General features: G+C 40.1%; 2 protein-coding genes across 3 annotated transcripts in view; one reads left to right on the plus strand and one right to left on the minus strand.

The window, feature by feature from the left end:
• adam22 (ADAM metallopeptidase domain 22) overlaps window positions 1-16,991 on the minus strand; it is a 308,389-nt gene that overhangs the window by 107,915 nt on the left and 183,483 nt on the right. For both annotated transcript variants that reach the window (XM_060900250.1, XM_060900249.1), the window contains exons 7-10: window positions 9,042-9,111; window positions 6,378-6,451; window positions 5,854-5,928; window positions 3,731-3,802 (exon numbers count right to left, since the gene is read on the minus strand). In XM_060900250.1, coding sequence (XP_060756233.1) covers window positions 3,731-3,802; window positions 5,854-5,928; window positions 6,378-6,451; window positions 9,042-9,111 — 291 coding nt within the window. The remainder of the gene's footprint in view (window positions 1-3,730; window positions 3,803-5,853; window positions 5,929-6,377; window positions 6,452-9,041; window positions 9,112-16,991) is intronic.
• Window positions 10,252-16,246, plus strand: cldn12 (claudin 12). The gene is made up of 3 exons (XM_060900251.1): window positions 10,252-10,440; window positions 13,711-14,013; window positions 14,220-16,246. Exons 2-3 carry the CDS (start codon window positions 13,737-13,739, stop codon window positions 15,011-15,013), a joined length of 1,071 nt encoding a protein of 356 aa, XP_060756234.1. The 5' UTR covers window positions 10,252-10,440; window positions 13,711-13,736; the 3' UTR covers window positions 15,014-16,246.

Genomic DNA, 16,991 nt, shown 5'->3' on the forward strand with positions numbered 1-16,991 from the left:
CAGCCTGCAGTCCAGATCTTTCACCCATAGAAAACATTTGGCGCATCATAAAACGGAAGATACGACAAAAAAGACCTAAGACAGTTGAGCAACTCGAATCCTACATTAGACAAGAATGGGTTAACATTCCTATCCCTAAACTTGAGCAACTTGTCTCCTCAGTCCCCAGATGTTTACAGACTGTTGTAAAGAGAAAAGGGGATGTCTCACAGTGGTAAACATGGCCTTGTCCCAACTTCTTTGAGATGTGTTGTTGTCATGAAATTTAAAATCACCTAATTTTTCTCTTTAAATGATACATTTTCTCAGTTTAAACATTTGATATGTCATCTATGTTCTATTCTGAATAAAATATGGAATTTTGAAACTTCCACATCATTCCATTCCGTTTTTATTTACAATTTGTACTTTGTCCCAACTTTTTTGGAATCGGGGTTGTACAAGCTACCCATGTCATGTGCACTAATGCACTCATACCATCACAGATGTTGGCTTTTGAACTGTGCACTGATGATAAGCCGGATGGTCCCTCTCCTCTTGAGCCTGGAGGATGTGGTGTCCATGATTTCTAAAAAGAATTTCTGCTTTTGATTCTTCAGACCTCGGGACAATTTTCCACTTCACCTCAGTCTGTCATGAAAGAGCTGGGGCCCAGAGAAGGTGGCAGTGTTTCTGGGTATTGTTTATATCTGGTTTTAACTTGCATTTGTGGATGCAGTAATTAACTGTTTTCACAGACAATAGTTTTCTGAAGTGTCCCTGAGCCCATACAGTGATTTCCACTACAGACACGTGTCTGCTTTTAATGCAGTGTCGCCTGAGGGCCTGAAGATCACAGGCATTCAATGTCAGTTTTCAGCCTTGTCTCTTGCATACAGAGATTTCCCCAGATTCTCTGAATTTTTTAATGATGTTATGTACCATAGATGATGTGATCCCCAAATTCTTTGCAATTTTAAATTGAGGAACATTATTCTTAAACTGTTGCACTGTTTGCCCACGCATTCTTTCACAGAGCGGTGAACCCCTCCCCATCTTTACTTCTGAGAGACTCCACCTCTCTGGGATGCTCTTTTTATACCCAATCATGTTACTGACCTGTTACCGATTAACCAAATTAGGTTGTTGTTGTTTTTTTAGCATTAAACAACTTTTTCAGTCTTTTGTTGCCCCGTCCCAACTTTTCTGAAACATGTTGCTGACATAAAATTCAAAATGATCATATATTTAAAAAAAAGAAGAAATTTGTCAGTTTCAACATTCAATATGTTATCTTTGTACTATTTTCAATGAAATATAGGGTTTCCATGATTTGCAAATCTTCACATTCTGTTTTTATTTACGTTTTACACAGTGTCCCAACTTTTCTGGAATTGGGGTTGTATAAACATTCTTCTAAAGCATCGCTTGTGTTATTTTCTGTGGGTCTCTGTATGTATACAATATTCAGGCATGAGATTTTTCAGCTCAAAATCTGATTTAAGACTTCCCTTTCATTATTATTATATTAAAATTCAAGACGAGTATTATTTCAGATTTTTCACTCTGAGCTCTCTCATGCCTGATACATGAATCCCATAACCTATAGTAATTGATAGAACAATATCAACAATTCAAAAATTCTTTAATTGTATCAATCTGAAATGGTTTGCAATTAATTGGGATCCACTGTTTTTATCGTTTCAACTGCACATCATACCCTCGTTCAGTTGAAAATATCGTTCACGCACTTTTCTCCCCCATGAGAATTTTGGAAAGTTGGCAAGTATGCTGACAGAGTCGACGCTTGAAATGTACCCGCAGTTATAGAATGGGCCGTATACATGATTTCTAAAACATTGTAAATGACATAAAATACGACAGCAGCAGGGCAAACGTTCAGTTAGTTGATCAGGGAAATTATTAGAACAGTTATTGAAAGCAGACTTGTTAAAATGAGTCTTAATTTCCCCTGCTTTTAAAATCTTACACAACTATGCTGTTAAATTCTCAGATCTGATTCGATCACATCTGAGATACGTTCTCATATGGTGGACGCTTCTTGTAAATGGATTTTCTTTTTAAAAAACACGTAATTATTGATATGGTGTTTCTCTAAGGAGACATTTATTTAACGTTTTTGGAAGGAATCTCCAGGATCAGTGCTTTGACACAGTCAGATGAAAAGCTCTAAATTTAGGGCTTTGTGTTTTTTGGTAACATGATGCTATGTTTGTTTTTTTTTTGTGATATTTACTTCAAGATAGTGGAAAAAAAGATGGCTGATGAGCAGATGAATGTTTATACTTGCTATAAATGATAACGCTAAAAGGACACTCGGAGAGCGCAGACCTTCACCAAGGACAATATTTGACTCTTCAATGATGTGCAAATCTGCAACCGCAACCATTTTATATGTCTGGATATATTTCCAAAACTATTAAAATTATGTGCCGACATCTATATCCCAGCCCTGTGATGACCTGGCGACTTGTCCAGGGTGTACCCCGCCTTTCGCCCGTAGTCAGCTGGGATAGGCTCCAGCTTGCCTGCGACCCTGTAGAACAGGATAAAGCGGCTAGAGATAATGAGATGAGATGAGATCTATATCCCAGAGGATTACTGGTACCCACGAACGTGAATTGTGATACGGAGTTATCGTATTTCTACACTGGCCATGTTTTGTCCCTGTACTTTACAGCCATCTACAGGATTTTAAAATGTATATCATTTTTGAACGCAGACTTCCTCCGAGGCCAAATGCCGCATTTCACAATGTTAGCGAAAGTGAAAATAAATTCATGGATCGGATCCGCCCCAAAATTTAATGCGTTCTTCCTTGACCCCTGCTGCTCGCTTCCACCAAATTTTGCGGAAATCAGGTTTGTAGATTTTGTGCAAATAAACCAGACAGACAAACAAGTAATCCACAATGAAAACATATCCTTTTACCGGTAAGTAGAGGTAAAAATTATGATGCATCATTCTTTAATTTAAAAAACACTGCCGGTGGTTGTGTTATAAGTAGTGCTGTCAAGCGATTAAAATATTTAATCGCGATTAATGTCGCGACTGTCATAGTTAACTCGCGATTAATCGCAATTTAATCGCACATTTTTGTCACATGAAAAACCATTGTAATTCTCTTATCAGCATAAAAAAGTGAATGGGCTTGCTTTGTACCAATGTTTTTTTTTTTTTTATTGCAGAGCATAACACGTCTTGTCACAGCCACTGCAAAGTCGGGCTGGAGCCGCTGATGGGAAAACGAAACCTAAGCCGAGCACCATGGCTCTTCGTCCCGAGGCGCGGGGCTAGCGCGCCCTGCCCGCGCTGGTTCTTTGGGAGGAGGGCAGAGGACTCTGGCTGTGCGGGGCGTGGCATTACAGTCTAGCTGCTATCGTTTTTCTAAGCAAAGTCTCTGTTCCAAGTTCCTGGCAGTTTCAAAAGCTTATGAAAAACCTACATCATGTCACAGAGCGTTAATCTCGCGATAAAAAAATTATCGCCGTTAAAATTGAGTCAAGTTAACGCGATAACGCGACATTTTTGACAGCACTAGTTATAAGAGGAATAAAACACTTCAGTACATGCTGTTATTGAAAAATAATCTTCAGGGTTGTAACAGTAACTCCGTTTCACGTGAAGCGGCATCACACCACCCAGTCAATGATTATTTTCTGATAACAGCACACTCCGCTCCAATATTTTCTATTTCTTACATAATATTGCAGCTTAAGTTCATACTTACAAAATCTGCCATGTTTACTACAGCCTTGGCGTAGTTGTTCGTCTGGCCAACTGAAAGCCGATGCTTCTTGTACTGCAAGAAATAAACAACAGAATGTTAATTCACTACGCAGGTTCCCCGGGGGTTAGTTCTTGGTCCACTCTTGTTTCCTTCTTTATACTAAACCACTAGGCACAGTGATCAGATCACATGACACTCATCTTTACTTTTTTCTGTCTCTGTCTACCCCTAATTTTTTTTTTTTTAGAGAAGACGACATATCAGACTACAGTTCTGACACATTAGCCAGGTTTGTAGTACTCGAGTCCGACTCCTGTGCTAATTTTAAGGACTTGCGACTTGACTTGGACTTGAGCACTGATGACTCAGACTCGCGCATTAACTGCATTCGGACTCGCAAACTGTAGACGAGGACTCGGATTTTTTCTTTATTTTTTGTAACATGCCATAATAATTTGGCAGAAGATATTTATATCTACATTAATTTTTATCCTAATTCCGTGCAAGAGAATGCACATTCATCTGTTCATACGTCATGTTCAGGAACAAACTAACATTAATGGTGCTAAAATGCCTGGAGAGAACGCTCCTAGGATTGTCCGCTTTGCTTATACAGACTTCTTGTGGAGTGGGAAAAAGTGCACTGCTGTGTGTTCCATATGTAGAACTATCGAAGAGGCGACGGGGACAACCTCGAACTTCGATCGTCATTTGGTAAGACTCCACCCGGAGAAGGAAGTGACACGCTATGTTCATTGCTCTTGATAACGGGGTTTGCTTGCTGAGTGATGAACTAGCTAGTGTTAACCCTCTCTCATGTTATTTGCCCTGTTGATAGTGGGCGGGGCTTGCTGAGCGATGAACAAGCTTTTTATCTAAAATGAGGCAGTCAAGCAGTAACGTTAGTCCAACACGGTAGCAGAGACGGGTTCACATAAAGGCAGCGACAGCCACCGTCAAATGATGCGGTTGGAGTCTTGTTCTTGGACTCGACTCGAAGCTTTCTTTAATGACTTGGACTTGACTCGGATTTGAACACTGGGGACTCGAGACTGGACTCTGACTCGAGGTTTAGTGACTCAACTACAACACTGACAATAGCTTTCAAAATCGTTTTGTTACAGACTCAGGTGGTGTTTACATTAGACCGTATCAGCGGATCATCAGATTAACGTTTTTAAAACGATTCGCGTGCACACAGCAACGCCAATACACGATTCTCGTGCACACAGCAACGCCAATACATGGATACGCTAATCACATGACTAATTAGACGGCACGTAAGTTGAAATGTGTCAGTGCGGCTCAGCGCTTCCTCCTCAGCGGCTGCGCTCCAAATCACTCCGCCCTGAACAGCGAGTGCCCTCTGGAGGGTGCGCACTCCGGCCCTGCGCAGCTCACAGAGCGCGCGAGTGAAGCGCACGAGCAGTGATTCGGGACTGAGCCGCTGTGTGTGTGCATATCGGGCATGCGCAAGTCACTCACCACTTGCAAGTGGAAGGATAGCAAGCCTAAAGACAATCATAACTACACAATGGGCAGTATTTGCATCTTACCATGAACAACATTAAGAATGACAAAGCAAAGCATTATATTCATACTTTTATACTCTTTAATGAAAAACAAAAAGGTGATACAAGGCGGAAACAATAGCAGGAAGTGAAGTCCGCGCCGTTTTTCAGCAGTCGCGTCACATGACCAACGTGGCATGAACAACGCCAGCGAATCAGGAAGGTGGATGTCACAGTGACATTGTCCAATGACGACGTCAGCTAGAGCTCAGCACTGCGTTTCCTCGTATCTCAATGTTTACACAGCATCAGATCAGTTACGAACTGGGTTGAATACGTGGGCCCTGGCGGATTCAAGTTGTTCCGCCTGTGGAGTCGTTTCCCGGCGTTTTAATGTGAACGGACAGTGCATCCGCAACGAAAACGAGACAGATACGGTCTAATGTAAACACCACCTCAGGCATTTGTACAAAGCAGCAATAGTCTCTAATCTTTGAAGCGATGAGCTGAAACAGTTCCTTAGTGCTTTGCATCTCTTTACCTTCATCCGCTGGCACGTTTGGATAAGAACGTCTGCTAAATGACTAGCGTGAATGTAATCTGATAGCTTACCATCAGGTGGTCATTGATAACCATCAGTTCGATATATTTAGTCTCATCCTCGACACTGTGGGAACTTTGCAACACCTGAAGACACAATGGTGATAAAAGCCAATCAGTAAAGACCAAAATGTAATGACCGAACATGACATGTTGGCTTGACCCTTAATCAAATACAGTTTTGTTGTCTATTGTTCTGTCATCCTATACTTAATGTTTACATAGTGCTGAATATCTGATTAACTGTATTTACTGGCAGGATTTATTACTGCTTACTTTTGTCTGCTGATGTTCCTCACTTAACATATGCGTGCATTGAAAAGGAATAGTAATCAAGACTTCGTTTCAATTAAAAATGGCATAAATTATGTTTGATCTTTGTTTCCCTGTAAAACATGGTGAGTGAGCCACTAGGTACCACTTAGCGCTCTACTTTCACTGGCATTTATAACATTATCTGTCTATCCATCCATCTGTGTCTTATGCAGAGACATTGCATGGAAGATAATCTCATATTTCACGCAAAGAAAGTTTACTTGTCTCTTTTTTCTCCTGTGTGCTGCTCCAGTGAAGAGTGGAGGACTCTGGAACGGCGACTCTGCAAGATTAACTTAGAAAAACAGGGGAAAAATGAATTCACCATTTCATTCCCAAGAAAAATACAACCCTGATTCCAAAAAAGTTGGGACAAAGTACAAATTGTAAATAAAAACGGAATGCAATGATGTGGAAGTTTCAAAATTCCATATTTTATTCAGAATAGAACATAGATGACATATCAAATGTTTAAACTGAGAAAATGTATCATTTAAAGAGAAAAATTAGGTGATTTTTAAATTTCATGACAACAGCACATCTCAAAAAAGTTGGGACAAGGCCATGTTTACCACTGTGAGACATCCCCTTTTCTCTTTACAACAGTCTGTAAACGTCTGGGGACTGAGGAGACAAGTTGCTCAAGTTTAGGGATAGGAATGTTAACCCATTCTTGTCTAATGTAGGATTCTAGTTGCTCAACTGTCTTAGGTCTTTTTTGTCGCATCTTCTGTTTTATGGTGCGCTAAATGTTTTCTATGGGTGAAAGATCTGGACTGCAGGCTGGCCAGTTCAGTACCCGGACCCTTCTTCTACGCAGCCATGATGCTGTAATTGATGCAGTATGTGGTTTGGCATTGTCATGTTGGAAAATGCAAGGTCTTCCCTGAAAGAGACGTCGTCTGGATGGGAGCATATGTTGCTCTAGAACCTGGATATACCTTTCAACATTGATGGTGTCTTTCCAGATGTGTAAGCTGCCCATGCCACACGTACTAATGCAACCCCATACCATCAGAGATGCAGGCTTCTGAACTGAGCGCCGATAACAACTTGGGTCGTCCTTCTCCTATTTAGTCCGAATGACACAGTGTCCCTGATTTCCATAAAGAACTTCAAATTTTGATTCGTCTGACCACAGAACAGTTTTCCACTTTGCCACAGTCCATTTTAAATGAGCCTTGGCCCAGAGAAGACGTCTGCGCTTCTGGATCATGTTTAGATACGGCTTCTTCTTTGAACTATAGAGTTTTAGCTGGCAACGGACGATGGCACAGTGAATTGTGTTCACAGATAATGTTCTCTGGAAATATTCCTGAGCCCATTTTGTGATTTCCAATACAGAAGCATGCCTGTATGTGATGCAGTGCCGTCTAAGGGCCCGAAGATCACGGGCACCCAGTATGGTTTTCCGGCCTTGACCCTTACGCACAGAGATTCTTCCAGATTCTCTGAATCTTTTGATGATGATATGCACTGTAGATGATGATATGTTCAAACTATTTGCAATTTTACACTGTCGAACTCCTTTCTGATACTGCGCCACTATTTGTTGGCGCAGAATTAGGGGGATTGGTGATCCTCTTCCCATCTTTACTTCTGAGAGCCGCTGCCACTCCAAGATGCTCTTTTTATACCCAGTCATGTTAATGACCTATTGCCAATTGACCTAATGAGTTGCAATTTGGTCCTCCAGATGTTCCTTTTTTGTACCTTTAACTTTTCCAGCCTCTTATTGCCCCTGTCCCAACTTTTTTGAGATGTGTTGCTGTCATGAAATTTCAAATGAACCAATATTTGGCATGAAATTTCAAAATGTCTCACTTTCGACATTTGATATGTTGTCTATGTTCTATTATGAATACAATATCAGTTTTTGAGATTTGTAAATTATTGCATTCCGTTTTTATTTACAATTTGTACTTTGTCCCAACTTTTTTGGAATCGGGGTTGTAACTTCAGAACAGAATTCATACCTCAAACACAACAATATAATCCAAATGCCAGTGAAGCTCATTTTAATTTAGCAAATAAAATGTTAACGGTTGTTGCTACAACCCGTGACACGGAACGGGATGTGACATATTACCGCTCAGGCAGTGACCTCCCCGCGATACGGGACGGGACGGGACAGACCCTACCTTATTGTCCATGTGCCAGAGGATAGTGAGTTGTATTTCAGTTGTACTAAATGTAAACAGTGGTATCATCCATCATGTGAAGGACTGGGGCATAAAACCCAGGATGAAATTAACAAAGCAAATAATTTAAAATGTGTCATATGTCAGAGCAAACGTGGAAGACCAAAGAAGAAATAAATATTAACACATACACACTAATTTGTTTGTTATTTCTTTCTTTTCATTCTTTTGATTATTCTTAAATAACTAGAGTATGTTATCCAAACTATACCATGACAGGACAGCTAAGGTAAGATCCCCCGGGACGGGACAGGACAGATGAGGTAAGATCCCCCGGGACAGGACAGGACAGATGAGGTAAGATCCCCCGGGATGGGACAGGACAGATGAGGTAAGATCCCCCGGGATGGGACAGGACAGATGAGGTAAGATCCCCCGGGATGGGACAGGACAGATAAGGTAAGCTCGTGACAAGAGTTCGATGTCCGTGAGCGATAATACAGTATGTCCGTGACAATTATTCCGGTCCGTGACGGGATGGTGAGGCCACTGACCATGAGCGATAATATGTCACATTCTGTCCCGTCCTGGGTTTCAGTAATCGTCAATGTTAACTGCAAGCTGATTAAATGAGATCACTGGCTATGATTTATTAGTATAAACAATATAATTTATAATGTGAAAAACTGCACATTATGCAGTGCTCTTGACTTAATTTGATTGCCATGAAAGATGAGGACTTACAGGGTGGGACGTAATCCCCTGGAGGCTGGAAGCCTGGAGATTTATAGATCATGTGAACTTGAACATGTTCCTGCAGAGAGAAATTGTGGGAGGTGAGAGAGAGAGAGAAAGAGAGAGAGAGAGGTCAAAGTGGGTAAAAGCCATTTTAAATGAATTCTTTTGAATGAACTCGAACACCAATAAGTTTCAATTTTGCACGTAAAATAAATCACCTCTCTAAAAGTCTTTAAAATATATAACACACTGACAACATAAAATAAGAAAAACAGCCACAGGTTTAAGAAAAAAATTAAAGATAAATGACAATACAGGGGCGCGGCACGGTGGCGTAGTGGTTAGCACTGTCGCCTCACAGCAAGAAAGTCCTGGGTTCGAGCCCAGCGGCCGGCGAGGGCCTTTCTGTGTGGAGTTTGCATGTTCTCCCCGTGTCTGCGTGGGTTTCCTCCGGGTGCTCCGGTTTCCCCCACAGTCCAAAGACATGCAGGTTAGGTTAACTGGTGACTCTAAATTGACCGTAGGTGTGAATGTGAATAGTTGTGTGTCTCTCTGTGTCAGCCCTGTGATAGCCTGGTGTGCCCCGCCTCACACCCATAGTCAGCTGGGATAGGCTCCAGCTTGCCTGCGACCCTGTAGAACAGGATAAGCAGCTACAGATAATGGATGGATGGATGGACAATACAGGGGTTTACCACTTCACGTGTGCGTGTTTGAAAGCGTGAACGCGCACGTGACGTCACAAGAAGCCGCCTGTTCATGTTGGTGATGGGAATTGCGGCTCTTTTCAGCGAATCTTTGCAATCGGTTCAGCTCACTAAAAAGAGTCGACTCTTTCGGCTTCATAGTTCAATAATATTTGAAACTTCTTATTAACAATATATTATACTATGAATTGCAGTTATTTACATTTTTTAATTAAAAAGTCAATAAAAATGCCACCATTCTCGCTAATCTAAATCATTATTTTGGGCCAAACAATTCAGAGGTTGGTGAGATTCACTGGATTCATTTTGGTCACTGTATTCGAGAATCAAACACTACTACATTTTTCATTGCTAAGCACAGGATATTGTTTAAATGTTTAGCAAAAACAAACAAACAAAATCATAAAAGCTCCGATTACGATTCTTCAGTTATGCGAGTCGGTTCACCTAAAAGAACTGGATCAAAGAGTCGACTCGACCGCGAACGACACATTCCTGCTTCAAGCGCCTCAGGAAGCCTTTCCTGAAGGAGACGCCGTTTAGCCGTGCGAGGCGTTAACGATTAAACAGGGGAAATGGGTAATATTTCACTGAAATAGCCAAGTTCACGGGTCTATGAGTATGATATCGTTTACTTTTCGTTATTTGTTTACATACACGAAATTGAGTAAGACTTGAAAAGAGCCGAAGAGCAACAGGTTGGTAAGCTAGTTATGCTAGCTATTTAGCTAGCAGTGTTGTTAGCCACTAACCAGCTGATCAGTATTTACTAAGACGTTTGGCTTTATGTGCGGCTAATACAGGACTAAAAACAGCTCGTACAGTTTCTCAATGGAAGTATTTTATACATTTCACAAGAAAATAGTTCGTTTGATTATTAATGTAGGTATAAAATTAAATAAAATCAAGCAAAGCCTCTGCGTTAACGGTTCTCGCTAATTAGTAGTGCACATCTTCAGCTAGCAGTAAATTAGCTTTAAACTCTGTTCATTATTTTATATATTTACTACAAAATAGCTAGAAAAAATACAAATATTATATATATAAATTGTGTGTATATATAATTATATAACGTGTATGTATAATTTTATAAAGTGTGTGTGTGTGTGTGTATATATATATATATATATATATATATAGTGTGTGTGTGTGTGTGTGTATATATATATATATATATATATATATATATATGTATATGTGTGTGTGTATGTATATAAATAATGTGTGTGTGTGTGTATATGTAATGTCCAATGATAGCTGCTATTTATACATCTTAATTGCTATTCTAATATGAAAGAAAATTAACTAAAAGGGATATCAATGTTAGACAATTAGGAATTTTTTTTTATTATTTCAGTCTTCCATAAGTAGGCATATTAGGTGAAAATTTAAATTCAATCCAAATTGCTTGAAACTGGTCTCAGTGAATTCAGACCTGAATGTTAAACAACATACTTTTTACATAATTAAAATGTTTATCTGTTCTTGCGATATTACAAATCGAAGATTGAATAAACGGCTTAATTTTATAGAAAGCTGGCGTAATAATTTTTTTTTTTCGCGGTCCAAATCCTGCGCTCTGATTGGCTGGCAAGCGGGTCCGTATCTTACGGTATGGACCCCGGTTACGGACTTCTGGCGACTCGCTTGTTCACAACAGCAACAAACATTGTAGCAATTTTTGTCAACATTTATTTTCACATTTCTCAGGAAAATAGCATTAATTTTACAGCATGGATAGTGATAACGACAGTGTTCACAGCGAAAGCGAGTTTTACTACCCTGAGGAAGAAGAAATAAAAGAAAACATTTCAGGAGAAAGCTAAAAACCTCCTAACTGTTGCTAATGCCGAGCAAAAACATGACTGAATCCTGAATGACTCAATTTTGTATAAATAGGGGACTACGTAGGCGGCAAAATGTAGTTTGTTTTTTTTTTCCCCTGCCATGGAAGTGCACTTGTATACCGAGGAGGAAGCAATTTGCATTACAGCCGTGAATGAGGATTCAAAATGGCGACTCGGCTCGGTTTTCCCTTTCAGGCCCTCAGTTTTCTGTTAGAATTTGGTAAAGAAAAAAATAAATATATTATTTACCAGCTTAAGGTCGGTCCGTATGGTGAAATACCGTGACCTCGGCCCAGAGGGACTCGGTCAGTACTTTCAAGACCTCGGTCACGGTATTTCACAATATGGACCTCCCAGCTGGTAAATAACGTGTTAGGATCACATGGTTCAAAATGGGCCTCATTACGAATAAGAGCAATTTTTTTTTTTTTGTTAACTTTTTTTTTAAGTATAAATGTTTCAAGATATTTACATGGAAATTGGCAGGCACATAGTTGTATACTGAATACAAAATTTGAAAAATTAGTCAAAGCCAATTATGCATAGTAGTATTTAATTAGCATTAGTTATGCTAATTAGAAAAAAACATTAAATTGGTACACTCAATTAAAAAAAGTAATAAAAGATTATTTCTAATACCCTCTTTGTGCTCTGTAGGGCTTTGTATTTCTCAACAGTAGGGCCTATTAGTGTCTCTATATTAAATAATAAATGATTCTTTTTTCAATTAATATACACAACTTTCAAGGCTAACCTTGAAAAAACTGTGTGAGCCACGTCCAATAAACGTTTAATTGAACTGAAATTGACACGTTTCTGACTTCCGGTTCTTAAAGTTGCATTCCGACCACTAAGATCTCAAATGTTTTCATCAAAGCAACTATAGTTATAGTCTAAAATAGTTATTTATTTACATGAATCAGTTTGATGTGGAAAAATAAGTCGGTAAAGCTATGAAAACTCACTTCAAAGTCTCCCGTGAAGTATAACTTCAAAACTAGCAGATGGAAATTTTTACTGAATACTTCATCAGAAACAGTGAGAGCGAGAGAACATCCCTATAAAAGTTATCTGATTGATATTCACGAGTAATCCAGTCGGAAACCGATCAGGAGAGAGAGAGCCTGACCACTTTCCCGCAACTCAAAAAGCACTGGCAGTTTCCCGACGTCACGTGAGCAGAGTTTTTACTCTGTCATACCAACTTCAACTGCCATTACTCCTAAAGTACTAAACAGATCTTAATGAGAAATTTATTCGGAAAGCAGAAAATATAAGCTTTTTAATGATGGTATTCAAGAGTTAAGCAATGACCGATTTGGAAACTTAGATGAGTGTCTGCATGCACAGTTTTCACAGCACGGTCAGCAAGTGTCTGATGCCTACCATAAATTCAGTTTTGCCAAATAATTAATGGTAGAAAAAGATTATTTTATACTCAGGTTTTGAAGATTGATTCAGTGGAAGTGGTATTTCCCATGATGGATTATTACACTTAAAATTCATGGGGATATGACAGTCGAAACAAATTGTAATATGTCTGAGATTATCAAGTTTTTGCTGAAAAATAAACTAAATTAATTCCAAAGGTTTTTAAGATAATTGCACTCAAAGAATCTCAGCCAGGAAGAGACTCTGGTGTAAACTGAAATTAAAATTATAATTACAGGGATAAATGTACAAGATTTTTAGATTCCTGGATTTTATTTATTACAAATGCAAGGTATGAAGAAACCGTGCCTTGTTCCATCAACTTTAGCATAAAATAAGAGTTCTCTTAAGACATTTTGTTTTTGTTCAGACAGCGTAACTAATGACGTCTTGTAAAGTGTGTTTCTGGCGGACACTAAAAACACAGCTGCCTGAGAGATGTGTATTGTTTAGGGTTATTGTGTGGTTTCAGTCACTGTGATACATGTGCATTAGCCTTAATTGAAGGTTGAATAGAAGAACCAACAATGGTTCTTGTGAGTACTGTTGGTAATGTATAGAGGTCACTTTTATGCAGTATGACGAGTCATTAGGGATGTGGTCATTAGGGTTATAGTCAGTATACTGTTGTTTTTTAACCAGAAGCCTGATTTTCACCTCTTAAATATTTCCAAATCCACCTGTTCTCAGGTTAGTATTTGAACCGTTTCCCCACCATGTCTTGCCGTGACATCCACGCCACGAACGCGTTTGCCTTCATCATCGCCCTCCTCTCGGTGGGTGGGTTAGCCGTGGCTACAGTAATCCCTCAGTGGAGGACGACACGCCTGATCACCTTTAACCTCAACGCCAAGAATGTTACAGTGTACGATGGACTGTGGACCAAATGTGTCCAGCGAGACAGCTCCAGCGGGTGTTATTACTTTGACGCAGACTGGTACTTCAAAGTAGACCAGCTGGATCTCAGGCTGCTGCAGTTCTGTTTGCCTACAGGTTGGTCTTTAATGCTAGAAATACAATGTGTTGTTCATACTCCCTGAATTAGCTTTAAACTTTCGATGCAGTTTTAAAGACCTGTAGTAAGGGAAAGGCTTGTTACTGTTTTCAGACGCTTCAAAATGACACACTGCTCCTTTAAAACATGATCCTGCACAGTTTAGTGCTTTCTCTAGTCAAGTATGGACTCTTCTTGTGCACAGGTCTGTTCTTCTCTAGCCTGGCTCTGCTGATCAGTCTCACAGGCATGTGTAAGACGGCGTGCTGCTCCAAAACCCCAGATAACATAAAGGCCAGCCGCTGCCTTGTGAACAGTTCAGGCTGCCACCTGGTGGCCGGGATGTTCCTCCTGCTAGGCGGTGCCATCGCTATGCCGCCATCCGTCTGGTTCCTCTTCCATACACGTGAGCTGAACTCGCGCTACGCTAACATTTTCTCCACAGAGTTTGCCGTGTATGTAGCCATTGGCAGCGCTGGCGGCCTGGAGTTTGCTGCTCTGCTGATGTTCATGTGGTACTGCATGTGCAAAAAGCTGCCCTCACCCTTCTGGCTGCCCCTGCCTGACATGAGCAGCGATGTTGCTGCTCATCCTCTAATGACCAACGGCCTGCCGTCACCTGTAACCTACGCTCCTCAGAGCTTCCCCCCTGCTGTTCTAGATGCTCCGGCTTTCGTGCAAGCCCCAGGGTACCCACAGCCCATGATGGGTCCACCTGTACCTCCTCAGGTATACATGGGCCCCATGTCAGTGCTTGATGGATATGGGTCTGAAGCAGGAGCCTCGCAGGCTTACGGCTACGCCCCCTCACAGAGCTACGCCCCCTCACAGAGCTACGCCCCCTCACAGAGCTACGCCCCCTCACAGAGCTACGCCCCCTCACAGAGCTACGCCCCGTCTGTAAGCATTGCTCCTTCTCAGAGGTATGCTGGACATCGCTACTCCACACGATCACGCCACTCAGGAATCGAGATTGACATTCCCCTCCTGACAGAGTGACACAGATAGAAACCCACTGTGTCCTTCAGTGCATCTCTCATGATCACCAGTCATCAATGGACGTCCCACTGACCCAGGCCATGCAACCCACAATTTCTTATTTATTATTTTTTTTTTAATCTCACTTATCAAAACAAGCAATATTAATGAAAATACATACGTGATGGAAAATACACTGAAAGTAATCTATGCGAGATAAATTTGGAAGAATTTGCCACCGATGCCACCTTCAAGACAACAGATCTGATAATGGATTTTTTTTTTTTTTGTAGTGCGATTTCCTGCAAATCAAATCCTGCGCTCTGATTGGCTGGCGAGTAGTTACGGACCTCTGGCGACTTGCTCGTTCACAACAAACATGGTAGCATTTTTTTGTCAACATTTTTTTTTTAATAAGATTTTTTATAAGATTATCAAAAATCTTAATTTTTGCCAGCATTTATCAGGAGAATAGCATTCATTTTACAGCATGGATAGCGATAACGACAGTGTTCAGTGAAAGCGAGTTTTACTACCCTGAGGAAGAAGAAATAAAACATTTCAGGAGAAAGCTAAAAACCTGTAACTTGCTAATGCCGAGCAAAAACATGGCTGAATCCTGAATGACTCCTATTTGTATAAATAGGGGACTACATAGGTGGCAAAATGTAGGTTTTTTTTTTTTCCTGCCATGGAAGTGCACTTGTATACCGAGGAGGAAGCAATTTGCATTACAGCCGTGAATGAGGATTCAAAATGGCAGCACGGCTCGGTTTTCCCTTTCGGACGCTCTCGTTTTCTGTTAGAATTTGGTAAAGAAAAAAATAAGCATATTATTTACCAGCTTAAGGTCGGTCCGTATGGTGAAATACCGTGACCTCGGCCCAGAGGGCCTCAGTCACAATATTTCACGATACGGACCTTCCAGCTGGTAAATAACATGTATACGCGCGCGCGCACACAAACCAAAATGAAAACTGTTTGTCCCAGAAACCCTGGGGACTAATTTGTCCAACCCTGAAATATAATTAGAGGCCCACATATATTTTACAGGTATTCATTGATAAGAAAGCCAACTTCTCAAGTTCACAGACTTGCTGTATAATTCAGATTGAAGTAGTAACCTATTGTGATCTAATGACATCCGTCAGTTGTTCAAAATAGTACAAGTATAATGTTTAAGAATTAATTTCCCAGATACATCATGTAAAGAAACAAATACTGATGATGATCTGGAATATTAATATTCACTTATCAGTCAGCACTAAGTTTTTTTTTTTTTTTTTTTTTTTTTTTTTAAATCCACCTTTCTGGAATTGAGCCAAGAACAGTTTTGCGTTAAATTTTACTTTTGTGTATTTTTCTACTTATAGTAGACCTTTTGAAATGGACATTTTTACCTGAACGTAAGGGATAATGTGGATGTGTCTGCTATAATTTTGCCTGTGACTCTCATGAGGTGGACGCCATCACTCTGTGCTGAGAGACGATGCTTCCTGCATCTTTGGATGAGACTTTCCCCCCCTCAAGGTTTATATTTAAAAAAAAAAAAAAAGTATGAACACTGTAAATGGTTGAAGTCACTAACTAAAGCGCTGACACTCTAGCTGAAACAAGTGTCAGCTGCTTCACTACACTGTATTTTGCACTTAATTCACACTTTAAACTAACACTGAAATTAACATAACATTGTATAGACATTACTCATGCTACTGATATGCCTTTTGTTAAATGGTAATACCATTAAGTCAGGGTTCTTCAGGACTTCTTGAATTTTTTTTTTTACTTATTTTATAGGGAACTTGACTAAAAACTGATACAGGGTAGCTGTTTTATTCCCCTGCAATTATTACATTGTGTTGCGCAGAGAGAGAGGGAGGATCGTTTCCCCTGGTTTTATTCAGCTTAATCAGGCATCATCTATTTTCTTAATATTTTACACAACTACTGAAGGGTTAAAAAGTTCAGATATGAAGTGCTCTGTTTGCCAACTTTTTAT

Source organism: Neoarius graeffei, chromosome 19 (genome assembly GCF_027579695.1).
Source record: "Neoarius graeffei isolate fNeoGra1 chromosome 19, fNeoGra1.pri, whole genome shotgun sequence".
Taxonomy (NCBI): domain Eukaryota; kingdom Metazoa; phylum Chordata; class Actinopteri; order Siluriformes; family Ariidae; genus Neoarius; species Neoarius graeffei.